This window comes from Vollenhovia emeryi, unplaced genomic scaffold, assembly GCF_000949405.1.
Source record: "Vollenhovia emeryi isolate VEMERY1.0 unplaced genomic scaffold, V.emery_V1.0 DF939205.1, whole genome shotgun sequence".
Taxonomy (NCBI): Eukaryota; Metazoa; Arthropoda; class Insecta; order Hymenoptera; family Formicidae; genus Vollenhovia; species Vollenhovia emeryi.
Window position 1 is genome coordinate 161,969 of NW_011967161.1, and position 20,583 is coordinate 182,551.

General features: G+C 41.7%; 1 protein-coding gene across 1 annotated transcript; it reads left to right on the plus strand.

Moving 5' to 3' along the window:
• The first annotated feature begins 130 nt into the window (after nt 1-130).
• LOC105561633 (mucin-4-like) lies at nt 131-20,276 on the plus strand. Its single transcript, XM_012011792.1, has 18 exons — nt 131-352; nt 559-813; nt 894-1,079; nt 1,269-1,534; nt 1,733-2,178; nt 2,342-2,464; nt 2,727-3,167; nt 3,400-3,713; nt 3,830-4,005; nt 4,067-4,150; nt 4,232-4,297; nt 4,675-4,755; nt 4,828-7,190; nt 7,380-8,320; nt 9,042-13,964; nt 15,421-15,598; nt 15,719-15,859; nt 16,845-20,276. The coding sequence occupies exons 1-18, from the start codon at nt 146-148 to the stop codon at nt 17,291-17,293; spliced, it is 11,640 nt and encodes a 3,879-aa protein (XP_011867182.1). The 5' UTR covers nt 131-145; the 3' UTR covers nt 17,294-20,276.
• The last annotated feature ends 307 nt before the right edge of the window (nt 20,277-20,583 follow it).

A 20,583-nucleotide genomic window follows, 5' to 3' on the forward strand; every position in this document is an offset into this window, starting at 1 on the left:
TTCAATGCACCAGATTGACAAACTCCGAATTATCTTTGATGACTTAGCCGATATTTAACTTTCACTCTTTAATAAACACGCTCGCTCGACAGGCGGATATGCGAAGTTTACGGGTTTGAAGACCTACAATAAAAACTTGAAGACGATGCTGGCGATCGGCGGCTGGAACGAGGGCTCCAGCAGATTTTCACCGATGGTGGCCGATTCTCAGCGACGGCGCGAGTTCGTCAAGAACACCGTCAAGTTCCTCAGGCAGAATCACTTCGACGGCCTCGATCTCGACTGGGAGTATCCGGCATTCAGAGACGGCGGAAAGCCGCGAGATAAGGACAATTACGCCAACTTGGTGCAGGTAGATGTCTCAATCGTATCTTATCGCCGAAAGGATACGATGCTTCTCGTAGAAGTATCGGCGAATAAAAGAGGAACGTTAAAGATTCATAGATATAAGAAACGTGGATGAGTGTAGAATGATAAGGGAAACAATTGCAATTTTGTCTTGATCAAAAGGAGTGATTAAAGAAAGCTCGTTAAGATAATTAATTTGCGAATCGATAGGAACTTCGCGAGGAGTTCGATCGAGAGTCCTCGAAGACCGGAAGATCGAGATTGTTGCTGTCGATGGCGATGCCCGCCGGCGTCGAGTACATTGATAAGGGTTACGACGTACCCAGGCTCAACGAGTACTTGGACTTCGTCAATCTGCTCTCTTACGACTATCACTCGGCGTACGAACCCGTTGTCAATCATCATTCGCCGTTGTACCCGCTGGAGGAGGACAATGAGTACAATTACGATGCGGAATTAACTATCGTGAGAGTTCACTCGTCAGGATCTTATAATTATCGCTTCAACAGATCACCTAGTAACGCGTTCTCGTTTGTGTCTAACAGGATTATACAATCACTTATCTCCTGGAGAAAGGCGCGTCCGCGGATAAGATCATTCTTGGGATACCAACGTATGGTCGATCGTACACGTTGTTCAACCAAGATGCAACCGAACTCGGATCGCCCGCGGATGGTCCAGGCACCGAGGGCGAAGCCACACGAGAGAAAGGCTATCTTGCCTATTATGAGGTAAACTTGATCGCGCACATCTACACACGCGCGAAGCCTCCTTTACATTGTATATTAAGCAGTGCGACGTTAATGTGACACATACTTAGAATTTATAGGAGCAACGGCATTTCTGTGTATCCAAATTTACAAGCGTACATTTTATTCATATATTCAGAATTAACAAGTTAAACGTTTAATATTTTCAAGATTTGTGAGGGTATAGCGGAATCGGATGAGTGGGAAGTCGTTCAACCAAATACCAAAGCCATGGGGCCGTACGCCTTCAAGGGCAATCAGTGGGTGGGATACGACGACGAGGACATAGTCAAACTGAAAGCTCACTACGTGAACGAGAAGAAGCTGGGAGGCATCATGTTCTGGTCGATAGACAACGACGATTTCCGCGGCAAGTGCCACGGTCGACCTTACCCATTAATCGAGGCTGCTAAAGAAGCATTGCTCGCGGATAATAGGTAACAATCGAAGAGTAATTGAGCATATTATATGATAACGAATGTCAGTGTGACAATAAATGTCAAATTGTCAGAAATATTTTAAGCCGCGGTTCTTCTAATACGATTAAGAAAATTATTTCTAGAGTTCGATAATTTCTTTTCATTAGCAACCACATTAAATCAGAAATATTGATTGTTGCTGTTATTATCACGTAGCAGGAATACAATTGACAAGACGAAGTCAGTAGACAATCGGAAAAAGACTCGCACCCAAAGCAACGCTCGTAAGTCGAGCGCGAGCAGCCGAAGAGGTAGCACTACATCGGCTCCGATCACCAGCAAGCGCGTGTCCTCTTCAAGACCGAAATACCGTGTCATTTCGCAAGCGAGCAAGGAGGAACAGGAAGATCGAGAGGTATCGAGGAGATCGTACGATCCGTCATCAGATGAGGACACGGAGGGTAGAAACACCGTGAGAGTCACTGAGAAAATCGAGCGACCGAAGAATCGAAGCAGAAATAAAACGCGAAGCGGTGCTACCGATCGCAGCACCCGTAGAAAGCAGTCCAGACGTAAGGGACAAAGCAAGACTGGCGAGGACGAATCCTTGAGCAACAAGTTAACGACTCCTGAACCACCAACTACTCCCGATCCAGGAACCGGTAAGTTTTCGTGAGAAAATATTCACGAGACAACATGTTTTTAACAATTGGTTGATCAGAAGCTCTCAAATGTTTTGAAATATTTAAAATTTAATGCGGCAAAGGACTAGGAAAGAAGTATGTCTTTACGTAGAATGATGTACTACTGGTTTGCTCTTTATAGACTTTAAATGCGAGGACGAAGGCTTCTTCCCGCATCCTCGAGATTGCAAGAAGTACTTCTGGTGTCTCGATAGCGGTCCCAGTGGACTTGGCGTGGTTGCACATCAGTTCACCTGTCCTTCAGGTAATTTTATTTAGATTACTGTAAATAATTTTGATAATCTTCACATTTAACTTTAAACTAATCAACTTCATGAAGAATGAGAAGGGAATTTTCAATATGAAATTAGCATATAAATCAGAAATTTTTATAAATTAAAATAAACAAAAAATAAATCAAAAAAATTGTTTTAAATTATCCATACTTGTATCATCTCCATTTATTACTAGATCTCTGACTAGAAACAGACTTTTTGGACTCGTTCGCATCTTTTGAATTTTCGCAGGATTGGTATTCAACAAAGGCGCGGACTCTTGCGATTATCCACGCAACGTGATTTGTCCCAAGGCGTTGAAAACATTGCTCGTCTCGACCACCAGATCGCCCATTACGGCCGCGACAAGCCGAACAACTTACTTGCACAGCACAACGACTGCAAAGGCGGAATCGGAAGAATACGATTCGGAGGAAGATTATGACGAAATCGAGGAAAGTGAGGAGGAGGAGGAAGAGGAGGAGGAGGAAGAGAAGATAAAAGAAGAACCAAAGACTACCACGACGGCGAAACCACTCGTGTATAAAACACTAACCAGAAATAGACCAAGTACGACGACCACTACTACAACAACCACTTCGAAACCAAGCGAGCCCGAAAAGATCATCGACAATGAAGACGAGGAGGATCCGAAGGTGATCAAGGAACTCATCGATCTCATAAAAAAAGCTGGCAAGTATAACTTTGCTGAACATGTATGTATAAACTACAGTGTATGTTTCTGATAAGTCTATTACATTCGTCTGCAATTACCGTAATAACTTTTGTTTGAATATTCCTTCTTTTACATTATTTCTTATTACATTGATTTTAATATAATATTCTTTATTCTTTTCTGCAATGAAACCTTTTATAATACAATATTTTATAATAAATGGCTTTACAAATTTTTATTTTATTTCAGGCGGAATAGAAGAGTTGGAAAAGCAATTGCTCCTTCAAGAGAAGAATTCAGACACAAGATCAGGTAGCGAAAGCGTTACACCAGCTGCAATTAGTCGTAGTTTGTACGAGCGTGTATTGAATCGCCAAGCGAGCAGAATTGGTAATCATCGACCCGCATTGTCGTCCTCGGAAACCAGTTATGTGAACGGGCCGGGAAGAGCACAGTTCGAAGGCTTGGACGATATTCCCGAAGTGAAAAGTCTTAGGCGATCACAGAAACCTCAATACGTCACAATCGAGAGATCCAGGTCAGTCGCTTCTTTATTAGCAAAAGTATACTTTCTTTGTTAAGTGTATTTATTGAGACATTGATGAAGTTGATTTTATAAATTGTAAAAGTTTCATTCGGACACCTGTTGATTACGATTCCGATTAGATCGGTCACAAAGGAATCTTCCTCGGAGAACGAAGATATAGACGAGGAGGAAGAAAGTGACAACACTGACGTAGCTTCTTCCGAGGAGAAAACCGTCAGCAATCCGTTGGAAGACAGCTCGTCTACGCAACGAGTGACGCCCAGTTACGTAAATATTCGACGAACGCGACTTTCCACCACAACGTCCAGGTAAGATAATTGATAGAATAATTAATCTTGTTCCATATCTCTCACAATATGAAATTTTCAGAACCGAGAACGACGTGGGGGGGAAGGAAGTAGAAATTGAGGAGGAAAGGCCGACTCGCAGACGACGTCCGTTTGTTTCTTCAAAGTAAATATACTTTTTATTATTCGTGTTTCGTTATCAAAAATCTGTTAAAAATTGTTCATATGACCTGTAATGTCTTTTTAGACAACAAGATAACGAAGCAAGCTCTGAAACATCTAAACGTTTTCGAAATCGTGGTTCGAGTTTCAGGTATAAGAAAATAAATTTGCAAATATAAAATAATACAATATGACACAATATAATTGTATAATTAACTAATGCGGGAAATTAATAATCGACACAACTGGTAAATTCTAATTAAAGAAATTTTGCCCGCCTAGAAGAAAGTCCAGGTTCAAGCCCTGGCTGAAGTAATATTTTTCGCAATAAATTTCTTTAATTCGAATTCGCCAGTTGTGTCGACTATTAATTTCCTACAGTGGTTAATTATTTACTGGCGACAATAAGTCTTTATTCTTGATAATTATATAATATTTAAGTATATATTATACAGGGGTACATAATGCGTTATCTTACTATATTTACTTTTGCGAGATTTTTATCTCCTCATTATATAACAACTTTAGGAAATCAGAGAAGAGGGACGATTCGAGAAACACAAATCGATCAGCTGAGAAAGATGATGATTCGTCAACAACCAAATCTAGGTTTCTATACATCATTTCTTTTTAATATAACACCTTGCTATATCACGTTCACGTTCTTACTTAATATTTTAGGTACGCCAGCATACAAAGGTTCAGGAGTACCACTTTGAAAACTTCAGATGACTTGTCTAGTTCGATACCTTTATCGGAGGTCACCAGCGAGACCATTTCACCGACGAGACTAGAAGAGAATTCAGAAGTATCCAGAACAACAGCTAGTACAACAGCTTCGTTGTCCACGACGCCTGCAGCGACCATTTCGACCTCCACCGAGATCATTACCGTGATCAGCGTCGAACCGCCGGAAAACTCATCAAGTGCCAGTCCTAAAGCAGATATCGGCTCTACCACTGACTCGATGAAGCTGGTGGAAGATTCGGCAACGGAAATCCTGTTTACAACATTGCCAGCAGCTAGCAGCAGCTCAAGTCCGTCGACAACGACAACGACGACAACGTTGGCGACCAGGCCGACGATCGCTGTGGTGTCGCAACCGCGACCGTTCGGTTTCACTAGACGAAAATTCGGTTCATCAGAAGCGACGACGGCGGCGACGACCCCGTTGAGCAGGTCCAAGGTGAGTATTACGTCGCGAAATCCCACGCGTCCGTCCAGCCCGGTTCTGGGGCGCGTTCGATTAAGGACGAGGCCGACCAATCGAGTTACCGAGGAAGAGTCGGTGGATCAAGTGAACACTCCAAGCACGGAGACTTCTACGTCCAGGAGCAAGGAACTTAGCAGATCGCGCAGTAGGGGATCCAGCAGGTATACCCCGCCGACGTCGAGATCAAGAACGCAGAATGTTTCTGCAAACTCCGTCCCAGGTACCAGGTATAGAGAAAGAGATAGGACAACAGCTTCAACGACCGTCACCAGCGATGGCCTCAGAAGAAGATATCGAAGACCTAGCAGAATCAACGGCGCAGTAGACTCTATCAAAGCTAACGAACTGGATGATAGTCCGATAGTCAGAATAACGCAAGGCAGTTCTAGGAAGAACCCGTTGTCTCGATCGCGATCTGACAGCAGTGACGAGGAGAGCGATAAAATAACGAACGTCAGAGTTTTCAGAAAGCCAACTGTTAATCGCGAGCTGTATGATAGGACGAAGTACACGAGGAAGAGGAACAACGTGGAAGAGCAAAAAGTGCAAAAGGTGAACGATGCATCGAATCAGAAGCACAACACCACATCGATAACAGTTCCCAGAACAAGTTCTTCCGCGGAGACTGACAAGATTGAAGGAAACGATTTGCTGAACAGTGTGGATCAATCGACCGCTACGGTTGATTCCGTCGTTGAATCGAACACCATCCAGCCGATCTATACCGTGAAACCGAACACACAAATTAGCGTGACGACTGTACCTAGCAGTAAGGTGGATTATACGAGCGACCGACCCGAGGATGCTGTCGCCACGACAACTGCTCACATTGAAGCCCATGCATTTAATCCTGATTTGGTGACAATCGTTTCTACCGAGCGTACCGTTGATACTGAGGAAAAGACGTTAAACGCGCCAAGAAAACGAAAGGTCCTCCTAAGAAGAAGGCCGATATCATCGAGCACAGCTGCCAACATTATTGAAACCGAAGAAGAGGAAAGACTTCAAGTATCTCACAGACGAAAAGTGATAAAACGTAAACGTCCGTTTCAAGGCACCTCGTCGACATCGGTTGAAGTTTCCGAAGAAGAGAATTCAAGCCCTCTTCTCCTAGAAACGACGACTCCGATGGGAAGCAATAAAACTGTTGAAAAATCAACAGCTGCTTTCAATCAGACAGGAATTACCCCAATCAACAAGAGTGCTGAAGAATCAACGATCGCTACTGGTCGAACTGAATTTACGAAAGAAATGGAAGATTCAACTCTAACTATCATGGAAACCACCTTGCCAACCGATTATAACGCTGATAGTTTCACGAAAGTTACATTGGAAACTCCTGCGACTGAAACTACGACGATATCAACCGAGAAAGCTACAGATAGTCTCAATACCGCCACTATATCGATGACTAACACAGACGCTAATGAGGGTCGTCAGTCGACAATTGAAATGGGCACTGAAGCTACCACGATGGAATCAACGTTGTCGACGCCCACGATTTATAATACTGAAACCACCATGTTTCTAGAAGATACATCGATGCCGTCTACCGAGAACTTACCCACCACTCGCGTGCGAATAATCGTCACGTCGCCCACGTTGGATGCAGCCACCACCCGCGCACAAGCAACCACCACGCCGGAATCAGATTCATTATTGGCCGCAAAATCGAGCTTCGAGTCGAGATACGCGCGTAAGAAGTTCATTCGCAAGAGTCCTGTATCGTCTTCGGGAAACGGAACCAATCGATATCCTCCCGCGTTATCGTCGACAGAAAACAGCAGCCTCGAGGTTCTCTCAAGACGCAGGAGCAGCTTGTTCACTCGACGTAATCCGGTCTCTTCTAGTACCGCCGACACACTTCGCGATGATCTTAAATATCAGGAAGAGAAAGAAGAAGAGAAGGAAGAGGATATAAAAGGCGGACCCCATGACTCGATTAGACAAGACGTTGCAGAAGACACGACCTTGAGGAGCAAATTGATTTCGACGAATGGTTTTTCCGATGACACCGCAGAATTTTGGAAACAGTATACTACAACTTCCGTAAGAGGCCAAGTAAATCATCCTTCAGTCCGTGTCGAGGATGTTGAAGATCGTAAAGTGGCGGAACACGCAGAAGATAATGCGTATCGATTAACGTCGATTGCCACTCGCGGCCCCGATACAATTCGGTCGCGATACAAGGTTCCCGTAATCCTGAAGAGACCATTCGATCCTGAGGAGGCTTTATCGCCCAGACGATATCCTCCGTTAGACTCCGCGCCCGAAGAATCTGAGGAGACGCCGGAAACAAAAGAGGCGAGGCTGAGGCAATCCACCTTACGGCAGCCGCGAACGCGTTATAAACTTCAAGACCGAGATAGCGTCAAAATCGATGAGGAAGCTACGTTGCCGAATGCAGAGTCCCCTAGCAAGTGGCTATATTTCAGAACGCGCTCGTATCCAAAACGTACATCGTCGACCAGCACGGAAGCGGCGGTCACGGAGACCCTAATACCGGCGAAAAAATTCGATTACGCCGCCGATGCCTTTCTCCGGAAGCAGCAGTCGCTGCGAACAACGACGCCGAGAAGCAATGACTTTCTGGACTCGCAGAACCTGATCGATCCATATTACATGCGTACCACGACGGTGAAACCGTCCGTCACTAGATTAGTGACGTCGGTGACGGAGTCCGGCACCACAGAGCGGCAGAAGATCCTCATCAAGACCAAGTACTCGTCGCTAACATCGACCACGAGGATACCAGCGGACCAGTTTTCCCCAACGACTCCGTTGTCAGTTTCGGTGACTGGAGTCGACGACGACGAGTCTGCTAACGAAATCCGTCAGGGTGTCGAGCGGTCCACTCTGCCGATCGAGAGCGAGTTTAATTACCGTTACGACGGCCGATTCACCACGGAATCTCACGAGTCCTCGACCATCGAGATCGAATCGGTGTTCAACAACCTGATCGTCGGCAAGGGCTCCGCGAAGTAGTAGTATACGAATGTCGTTATTAATCGTCGACGTAGTCAACGTCGATAATGTACATAGACGCAGCCATTAATTAATTAAGAAGCCGATCGCGATCGCCGATTTACGGAGAGATTATTAAAGAGTTAGTAGACGTTTGAACGTCACTAATGTATATATAGTATTTAATGAGCTTAATTACATTTAAGATTGCTCTATGAAATGGGACATTAAACAAATGCGACTATATGAATCAAAAGGAATGACAAGGACTCGCTATAGCTCACGACGACCGATGACCGTATAATCGTCTTCACGTATCATCCTCACATCATCAATAATGACGAATCATAACGAGCACCTTCTTCATCCGCTTACTCAGAGGAACCTTGACCGAAACCTCTGATAACTCTCTCGATGATATACTTCTACTTACCACAAATACAATCATCATTAAACGCTATCGATGACCCAGGATGACTCCTTATCACACAAATTAACGCAGCAAGCAAGACACGTTCGCGGCGCTTCAATAGATAACTAGAGAATCCCCCTCTTTATGTTCCTTCTTTTCTCTTCCAAGACGCAGCTCACGTACGGACAGAAAGACAGAAAGAAGGAGACTGCAAAGAAACAAACTATGGAGGGAAAGGGAGAGAAGAAAGGGAGAGGTCCCTAGGGACCTCTGCATTAAAGCGCGCTGCATTGTTCTGATTTTCAGGTCGCCGATTTGGAAGCTATCAGATTGCCGACCCTGAAGGAACTGATCGGCTATCCGACGACTTACTATGACGATCGTACCGCCACGACGTCGTCGTCCGTACTCTTGCACTTGCTGCGTAACGACGTGGACAACGACATTAGCCGGCAGAACGTCGAAGAGTCGTTGAGAGGGGCAGACGAGTCGCAAGACGGCGAGAAAGAGATCACCCAGTCACCGAGAGGCGTGATCGAAGAAACCGGCGACTCGTGGCTGCGGCAAGCCTCCGAGAACAAAGCGAGATCTCGCGCTCCAAGAATGGAAAACATTACAAACTTTGATGAAGGAGTCTCAGTCACAAACACTATTCAGGGAGGCGGAAGTAAACGAAAGACGTCTACGACCTCGGTCTATTTGAAGCCGACTACAATGCGCGGCATTCCTCTCGCCAGTTTGATTCCGAGCCCGGTAAAGCGCGGGTTTTATATCACCAGGAGTGAAAACGATCTGCCATCATCGATACTGGCAGACAGTTTTACGCCATCTTACACAACGATCGACACTCCCATCGAAGTGCAGCAGGCGGAAACTACTTTAATTTCTGACAGTTCTACGATCGATGAGACTGTCACGGTCACTCGTAATAATCAGATCGAATCGGGACCCAATGCTCTCGATGACAATGTAAACGATATCGTTAGTGACAAAGGCGTCGATAGTCGCGAAGAAAAGTATTCCACGCCCAGTCCTTCAGTAATCTTCTCGAAAGATAATGCTGAAAATCTTTCGAATCATGAAAAACCTGACGTGATTACAATTCCTGTCGCCAGGCCAGCATCCAAAAGAAGAAAACCGCTCCGTGATTTCGATCGTACGACGCCTCTTTCCAACTCTTTCGTCGTATCCTCGACAACACCGACGAGACGAAGAATCGCCCTCGCTGTAAACAGATACAATGAAGCTACCACTCCGTTGTGGACGGGCAGACGCATAGTGGCAAAGAAAAGAATCAGAACCACTGTCTCGCCGATCAAGGATGCCGTAAGACGAATTGAGAGCGATTCTATTCGCGCCGAAACGAGCACTCAGAAAAGTGCTTCTCCAACTACTAGATCCGTTTCGACCTTGACGTCAAGAAGGCGTAGACCTCCCGCGACTTCGACGATACCGACGATTCCCTCGATCATGCCCGATTCCACGGCATCTGAAATTTTAAACACTTACAATAATCTTGTAAATTCTAAAGATACGAAAACCGAAGATCCGGAAAGTCAGGCAACTGTAGAAACAGCGGTGACTTTGACAAACTCGGTAATCACGGCGACACCTTTAATCGTCAGAATTATTTCGACGACAAACGATCCCAGGACTGCTGATATTTCAACGTTCTCAGACGATCCTACGACCATGACGGTTCCTGCAGTCGCAAATGACGCGTCTATTACGACCGCACCGTCGACAGTCACGATTGCGAAAGCACCCGCAGTTACGACTGACGCTACAATCACGACTACAGCCGCGATTACAAGTATTGAAGTTGAAACTACTTCTCTGAATTATTCCGTGACTGATAATCCAACAATCGAGAATACAAATGCAATCCTGACTGATTCTACAGCTACAATTGCGTTCGAAGCAAACGCTGAAACTGAAATTACTTCTACAAATGTAAATATAGTTCCGGAGACTGCGCAGACATTCGTAACTGACCCTGTAGTTATATCTACAATAGAGAGTACTGAAATCGAAACTACACCCACGATGACAAATTACTCCACAATCGAGATACCAAATACTGCCAATGCGCAGGAAATTGCGATGGAATCTGCAAATACGGCTACGATGCAAATAAAAAATCCTGATATTGATGCTATTTCCACAGTTGCAAATTATTCTGCAGTTACAATTCCATCGACTGTAAATATGCAGAATATTATGACTGATGCAATTTCGATCACTACTGCAAGTACTGAAGTTGAAACAATTTCCACGGGTGGAAATTATTCCACATTTACTACAACAATTAAGAATACCACGACAATTCCTGTTACTGCAACAGTTCCCGTTACTACAACTGCTTCACCATTAACTACGGTTATTTCTTCAGCTATGAACACGCAACATGCAACTGCACCTATGACGAATAATCTCGTAGATGCAAATACTATAACTGCAAACATGATAACTACACCTCTTAGTGTAATTACTCCAACGATTGCTGATCTTAACGTAATTACGTCTGCAAATGCGAACGTTCCTTCCACTTCTGCAATTAGCGAGACCTCGTCAACCATAAATCAGCCCAGAACTAGTTCTGTAACATCGTTCAAAGCTCCCGTTACGGGTACAGTCATAACTTCAACGACTTCGGCTACTCCAACTTTAATAACCGAAGCTTCTACGATACATCTCTCAGATCCAAACAATCTTGATAGTAGAAGTAATTCTAAAGTAGCCGTCACGGTAACTGCAGAATCTACTCAAACTACTGAAATTCCTACGACATTCGAAACCGCCCCAGTATTTACCTCGACAGTTACCGCATCTTCCAAGCCTCCTCATAGTACGGATTTCGAAGCTTCGTCAATTGTAACAGCTGCATTGCCAACTCAAGAAGTCAAAAGTTTCTTTATGCCAGAGGACACTCAAACTCCCTCGACTCTCCCTTCAATCGTAACACTAAGTACTAATAAAGCGACTGTGACTTCTGAAAGATCTGCAACTTCTCCGACGTTGTCCGCGATTTTCGGTGAATCGTTTACGAGAAATTCTATAATGCAGAGAACTTATGACGCAAATTCTGTACGAACAACTGAAAAGTCTACAATGCCAGAACAGAAGACAGATTTCAAGGAAGTTACGTCAACGAAAACACAAAGTCGAACTGAGGATCAAATAATTACGACCATTACCAAGCTGAGTTCTAGACGAACGACGAGTGAAGAGTCTACAACTCCAGAAATGAAAATAGTATATGAGGAAACTACTTCAAAGGCTACAGAAAACCAAAAACAAAATCAAACATCTTCAGAACTCGACACAACTAATTATCAATTCAGTCAGAAAACCGCGAGACGTCGCGTTCTAAATCGAACGAACAATTGGCTTGGTAGTTCTGTAACATTGCAAAGGACTAACCAATCTCCTCGACATCGGGTTACGTTGCACCACGGACGATCACGAAGACCTCCAATTTACACATCGTCTGCGAAGATGACTGAGAAGAATCGTAGAAGAAGGATTATGCAGAAGAGAATCAGAGTTAACTCCGAAGCGTTTAATAGCACTGTCAGACCTAATCAGGATACTGTCAATATTCCGAATACTACTGAAGATCATGTTGCATATGATCGAGTGGAGAATGTAAAAGAAATGAAAGTTGTATTAGGAAAAATGGAGGAAAGAGTCGGAAAAGAAACAACTACCATTCTACCCACGGAAGAAATAACGGTATTTCTTCAATCATCAACTACTATTAAAAATGAAACACTTCGTGAGAATAAAAATATTGAAGAAAATCAAAAGGCTATACCGAAAAAAGTAAAGCACTCTCAAGAAAGCTTTACAACGACAGAAACCAGTACTAGTTCTAGTTTTACTAATGAGAGTGTTCCAGATAATTATCAAAATAATCTTCACGTGGCCGAGGATCTTTCCGAACCAGAAAAACCGAAAGAAATAATGAAAGTTGATTTGAAAAATATTAAATCTCAATCCGAGGAAAAGAATCCAATCAAAGAAATAGATACAGATTCTGATTCTATCAAAACAGATTTACAAGACAATTTTTCCAAAAATCCTTACGCAGATACGAATCTTTCCAACAAGGGGATCACAAGAAGAAGAATGAGAGTTGTATTAAAGAGGGTCAGACATAAATCTGACGAAAGAAATTCCACAATTGAAGAAACAAATGTGGAATCTGTTCCTACCGATAAAAATTTTGAAAATAATCTTTCAAATAACGTTAACGTAAGTCAGAATTTTTCCAATGAAGAAAAACCAAGAAGAAGAATGAGAGTGGTATTGAAGAGAGTTAAATCCGAGGAAGCGAGGACAAAGACTGAAGAAACCAATACAGAATATGATTCTAATGAAAGTCTTCAAGGTACTTTTTCCAATAATTTTTACAGTGCTAAGAATTTTCCCGAATATAAAGCCAGAAGAAGAATGAGAGTTGTATTAAAGAGCGTCAAACCCAAGTCTGAAGAAAAAAATTCGACAGTTGAAGAAACAACTGCAAATCATGATCCTACTAATGAAACTCTTCAAGGTACTCTCTCGAATAATTTTCGCGACGGTAGAAACCTTCCTATAAAATCTGGGACCAAAAGAAGAATGAGAGTTGTATTAAAGAGCATCAAGTCTAAATCTGAGAAAGGGAATTCAACAGCTGAAGAAACGAATGTAGATCCTGACTCTATCAATAAAAATCAAAGCGCTTTTGTAAATAATTCTCACAGAGATAGAAATATTCCCATCGAATATGGAACCAAACGAAGAATGAGAGTTATATTGAAAAGTGTTAAACCTAAGTCCGAAGAAAAAAATTCAACAATCGAAGAGACGAGTATAGATTCTGATTCTGTTGAAAAAGATCTTCAAGGCAGTTTTTCAGATAACCTTTACATGAACGAACATTTTTCCAACGAAGAAGAGGCACGAAAAAGAACGGAAGTGAGCGTCAAACCTAATTCCAAGGAAAGAGACTCAGTAGCTGAAGAAACAAGTGCAGATTCTGATTCTAGGAAAGATCCTCAAGTACTTCACGTATTTAACTTTTCAAGTAATCTTCATGTGGGCGATAATCTTCCCGACAAGAAAAAGAAACATTCTGAGTCCAAGGGAAAGGAAGCGATGACCGAACGGCCGGAAGACATGGAGCCGCAAACCACTAGGACGTCTGTTCCGGTCGAGGAGGACACTGATCGACCCTCGCTCGAGGTCAGTGCAGCTTTAAGTCGAAGATCCACTTTGCCTTGATAACATATTGTACTTCCTTCGCATGTTGCCCTAACCAAAACGGAAATGAAAGAACGAAACGCTGCAAAAGACTAATGAGGAACCCTAGTAGAACTGACTTACTACTGCGAATACCATCGCCTCTTGACGCTAACCAAAAGACCTCTCAAAGCATGATCGGCATTATTTTCTCGCAAACGTGGAGTCGTCGTAAAAACGTCATTGGCTTAAGCTTAAAAAAAATCGTCCGATTGTCTGAAGATACCTCTTATTCAACATATAATCTTCTCTTTTGAATCTGCTTCTGGTCGATCGGTATACTTCTAGGAGAGATCTCGGAGATCAATGCAAAGCCGCAGTACCATGAAGATTACTTTCAACCGCTTAAAATAACCACTCATTCGATTGCTGACTATAATCGTCATATATCTGACGTCTAATCAAAATAATTTATCAATCGAGTAGTATGACAACAAACTAATCAGGAAAGAACTGATTGTAATCGATCATAATTTAGTGGCTTCTCTCGAATGATTGTTTGGCAAGATTTCTTGATCATCGCCTCTCGCTGGATCTAACAACTTTTCGTGAAACGAAACTGGAGCTGCATTATCATCCTTTATGCCGCTACATCATCATCATATTCTAAGATACATCGCCTACCTGCGAAGACGCTCTTTTTCTCTGACTATTAAAAGCTACTTACTCCGGGATGGAAGCCGGAACATCAATTTGGAAATTTGACCTTTTTCTCTGACAATAAGCGGACATTCTGGGATGCGAGCGGACCGAGGAACATCTTCACATTTACTACTACTTCTTTCTGGCATTATAGATTAACAAATCTCTTCCCGAAAGGCGCGTTTCTACAAGCGTTCATTTTACTTCTTCTGTTATCTTCAACGATTGCTTAGATCAACGATTAATATCTTAGCATGGGACATCTCAAACAACACAAAAATCCACGAAAGTTTAGAATCCAAAAGACGTTTGAAAGATTAAGAGGTTCTTTAAGCTTTTTGAAAAGGTTGGCCGAAAGCTTAAAAAATCTATTATATTACAACTAAAAGATATTTAAAAAATTAAAAAGTGTTTTGTGATAAGACATATAAAAGATACGAAAAATATATTAAGTATTAATATAATCGAGATACAATGTGTTCTTTAAATGTTATTAAATAAAAGACAAAACCTAAAAGAGAAACTTTTTGGACTCTTTAAAAATATCTTCCAGATATTTGTGTTGTCTACGATATTAATCTTGAGACTTTCTAGATTTTCTTAATAAATCTGTCGCATAAGCTTCGCTTTGCCAAAAATTACGAACGTGCCTGTACACTTGCGTGCAGGCATTCGTAAACTACATCTACAGCATTGTAATATTAATATCGGTTTACGCATTTATTTATAGTACATAAATCAATCGTATCTCGAATAGGTGAAAAATGGTGGATCGGTTAGTCACAGCCCAGGAAACGGATATTCCAATAGACACAGGAAACCAACGTCATTCACAACGGTAGCCCCGCTAACCAATACTTTGTCAAATACATTGACCGTACATCGAAGACGTAGACCAGTTGAGACCACTTTATCGTCAAGAATAGATCTCGTCGGTAGGTTCACCCAAGAAGCTTCTCGTATATTTTATAGCCTTTATTTTTTAAGAATATTTTTATTTCTTCTGTCCAGTTTAATTTTTGTTTCTCTGTCGAACTATTTCTTTTTTCTTTTAGACACGTTCGAGGACACCGAACCCTATGTCAAATCAGCTGGTATCTTGCATGATCAGAATACAGACGTGTCCGATCAAAGTATCCACGCCCAAGAATTTGCGGTGACGCTATCGAATCCGCCGTCCTCGTCGTCGGATATTGGTACATTATATTTGCTAGAAAGCACGCCATCCGATTATTTAATTCTTCTAATCTGAAGCTCATCATATACTTCATTCTCTTCACGGACTACATCGGGTAGCTATGCGTCTTTCACCTAACGACAATCGATTTCTTTCAAGACCACCGCGGCCCGCTTCTACATCTCGGAATCATTTCCGATAACTGTTTAACGACGACCCTAATAATATGCCCTGAAAAATTGCCAGCTCCTCGACTTACGTCGTCAAATCGTAAGATGCTAATCGCCCAAAAGATCGTCTTCTTAAAAAAGAACAAAAAATCTCCGTGATAACGTAATCATCCACTCGATTAATTCATTCACTGTGTCATATTTTTTCATGATCTTCGCTTCTATCAGCACTTGTCTTCTCTCGCTATTCTTTCTTCGATTATGCCGTGCGATTTCCGCGATTCGCACGCGGATCTCCCCCGCCTTTGTCTTAATCAATATCAACCGTTTAAATACTAATGCAATCGTAACTTCTATGCACCATCAATCTCGTCACTTTCCCTCTTACGGTCATATTCAGTTTGGCTTTGCTAAGCGAATTAATTACTAATCGTTGAATTCATACCACTACCGACAGACTGGACAGTACATGGCATGAATCCTTCGATCGACTTTGAGAGGATCTATATGGTTGGCTAATTAATGGGTCGACCTTCTCAGGAATAACTGTTTCTATATCGATGGTATTTCAGTGCTCATTCTAAATCGCCGGGTTTGGCAGCACGGTTTTAGTTAGGCATATGCTCATGATATTCCTGACAAGGTTGTCAAGATATTTGTCTCTTCGTGTCTTTCGGTCCCTGTACAGTTGCTGGCTCATTATGCATCATTGATGTCTTACTAATGAATCTCGTTCTTTCCACTTCGTCGCACTCTCTCGCTATGGGAATCAGTGACCCGCTTGCCCTCCCAGTAATGTCCAAGTGACAAAGACTAATCAGGTTCCACGACTAGGTCGAACGCCGTTAAGGGACGCCGATAGGCGCAAGATAAGCACCACCATATCACCTAGAACAGATCCTACAACCAGTACGGTCTCGAGATACGATACGAACTTTCGAAGTCGCCAGAGACCCCGGTCGAAAGACAGGCCTACGGTGAACACGACCACGAGGCCCAGAAGACCGCCGGTCATCGACTACGATTATTACGAGGACGAGGTGCCGATCATCGCCGACAAGTCCGTCTTCAACAGTAAACTCTTCCTCACGAGCAAGGGTACCGTACGTTGCCTGGACCAGGGCAATTTCCCACATCCCTACTCGTGCAAGAAGTTCATTACCTGCGCCCCTATGGTGAACGGCCAGGTGATCGGAACCGAGTACACCTGCCCCGACAAACTGTCCTTCGACCCGATCGGCGGTATCTGCAATTGGTCCGCCGGTCTCGGTTGCAAGGATTAATCGAGGCCTCGCTTTAATCACTCGACAGTCTTCTATGTGAGAAAGCTACCTTAGGCCCAATCGCACCAATGTCTCCTAAAGCTAATTTTAATTTGGTAAATGCACTCCTTTTGTCTCTGCTACGCAAGACTACAATTCGAAAAAGAAATAGCAAATTGTTAAATTAAACTTGACTCAAATTGTTGGTGCGATCGGACCTCGATTTTTTGCATCTGTCCAGACAGTATGGAGTCGAATACAACTTTATATTTACTCCATGTTTGTACACGGTTTGTCGCCTGTGTTAAAAGTAACCAAATTTTTTTGAAATATTTTGACAAAATACAATTTTTTTCGGGACAAATATTTCAATTTTGTTCAAAATATCATATAGCGTTTCTTCTGTGGCGGTACAATGATTTATACGGCCAACTGAAGCATCAAATGATTTTTTTATGTTTATCGTGAAATGCCTTTGAGGATGTTCATCGGCCTCGTGGACTCGATGATTAGAGTAGTGTCACAACGCTTTCCTGTCATAGATATTTTAAGCCGTAGAAACAAAAGTAATCGGTGCCAAATCCGATAAATACGATGAATGGTGCAACAACGCGGTAACTTTTGTGCCAAAAAAAAAGCGTTATGGCACTATCCCAGACATTCAAAAGGCCGTGACAAGTATCTTAAAAGACATTTCACATAAAAGAGATATCAAAAAGTTATTTGATGTATTAGTTGACTGTTGTTCTATCTCTCTCCCGTCGCAGAAGAAATATATTTTAAACAAAATATATTTATCCAAAACAAAAATTGTCTATATTTTGTAATTTCTAAAACGTTCAGTTGTCTTTTGAACAAACCGTGTACATAAAATACATAATTCTTGATTATATTTAAACGACGCACTTTATTTATTTCCTTATTTCACATGTGGGAGCTACGAAAAAATATGTGGCTGTCGAGTGTTTAAGATTATTATTGCGACGTTTCGGAAGACGAGTTTTCGAATACAACGAATTGCTCAGCTCAAAATTAAAAGAGAGGAATTCTTGATCTTGCAGGACATAAATTTCTATAAAAATTCTGTTTTAGTTTACTCTCTCTTCACGCATGGCAGTCCAAATTGTTATTTATTTTAGATTCGAACTTTTGTTGCAAGATGATGGACGACAGCGTTTTACGAAAATCATCGTTAATATTACTGCAGTATACAGGATCATATGTATAATGATAATATCAAGAAATGAACGTGAAATAACTGGATTATCCATTCGAGGAGACTTGATGTTAATGAAAAGGTCACATTCTATCTCTTTTTCAACCCCCCCCCAAATCTTTTTCTCTTTTCCAACTAAAAGTTTCGCATTCTAATACATACTAAATAGAATCTTTCGTATTAACAGTCTTGGTCTAAAATTTTTTCCCATCTTTGTGAAACTTGTGGCCTTTTTGAGGAAAGTGACTCGTTCACGGTTGTTGAGTACGAAGCGGGCTATTTTCGGGCAATCATTCCGATGAAAACTATTTCGTCCACTTATTGTACGAACGTGCAATAGCCATATAATCGAGCGAAAACGCAGAGCGGTGATATTATCGTTAAAGTCTCTTTGTGTAAATATTAATAGTGTTATAAGTAGCATGTAAGATACGCGTACTTTTCGCGTGGCGTACTAGCGGCTAACTTGTCTGTAAATTTTCGCGATTAAGTCCGCCTTATTTACGTAAGGTACGTCCACCCGATAAAGAGACATACGATAAATCTTACTCGAGTCTTATCGGCGCGTCGAGTACATTAGATTTGTGTGTATCGAAGATTTTTGTACGTGAAATAAAGGCCATTTAACCACACGCGTACATTTCCTAAAAAAGAAAAAGAAAAATGAGTCGTAATAAAGGTAATATAAATACCGATGTCGTTATTTTAAACAAAGCAACTTATTTGCTATTGTTTAGTTACAATGTATTAAGAAAAATTCTTCGGCAAACACGAATGTCACGATAACGTTTTATCGAAGATGAAGAACGAGAAACCATGTGACGCAATGCAGATTTTCAGAAGAGGGAAAAAGAGTAAGCCCAAAAAAATAATTTGCTTTTCCAAAGATACTCGCACCGCAAAATGAGCAAGATTCGAAACGCTAACGCTCGAGTTGCTTTACAAGGAATATCAAAGGATGACTCATTGACGAGGATTGACCTTTTTGTGTAGATTATCGAAGCTTTCTGGGCCAGATTTCTTATATGGAGGCACAAACAAACGAAATTTTATAGACGATAACAATATGTACTTTTTTTCAAAGATTTCTTTATTTTTCCCGATATTCTTGCGTTTCACAACGTTATTTGTTATTAATCTAGTTTAGGAAGATGAAATGGGCAAAACAAGTATACAGTAGTAGCTGATAAATGTAATGCACCGCGAGACGATCGTGTTTCAGCGAGGTTTCCATCGAACTGTTACAATTTTATAAATAAATGTTTCATAAAATAATAATTAATTACAATTGTACGTGTAGGCTATATATAAATGAGAATGTATTCGTTTGTATAATAATATTTGACAATTGTTCAGTAACGAGGTACTCAGAGACGTCAACTTTCCGAACATTCGGAGACTTCACTTTCGAAGTGTATTCGTTTGCGCATGTCGCGATGCATCGGTGTATATATTTATTATATATACGTATATGTGTCAAAGTGTACGCAAAGTGTACGCTTTTGGCATTACGTATGTTTTCCTCACGTGTGTGTACGTATACATGTGAAAAAGTACGTGTGTGTATCATTTATTGGCGTGTATACTGTTCCAGCAGTCAACTTTCTGCTTTGGCGTACATTTCTCGTATTATTACTCGTCTCTTCGTGTGCCCAATATAGCATACTCCGACGGAGAAAAAGAAATAAAAAGTAATGAGAAATTAAGTAAACTCTCAAAAAAGAAAAACGCGTTAAGACAGACATGGAAAAGCGCATTAAAGCCGCAACAAGCGAAACGAAAAAAAAAGAATCTTACAGTATACTTTCGCTGACAGAAATAATTGCATTTCACACACACGAGCATTTTTATCGAGAGATTGACTTTTCACAAAGATTCGAACAGCAATGATAACTCTGACGTCACTTTTGATAGATAAGGCTACGTTGTATTTAAAATGGTAGCTGCGATTTGGAGATTTACACGGTGGACTCTATATTACAATTAGCGCCTTATCGCTCTTCGCGGATATATTTATAAAAATAAATACTTTAAGAAAAGTATTCCGTTCACTACCGTAAAATAGATAGATATATATATTTATATATATGGAGCG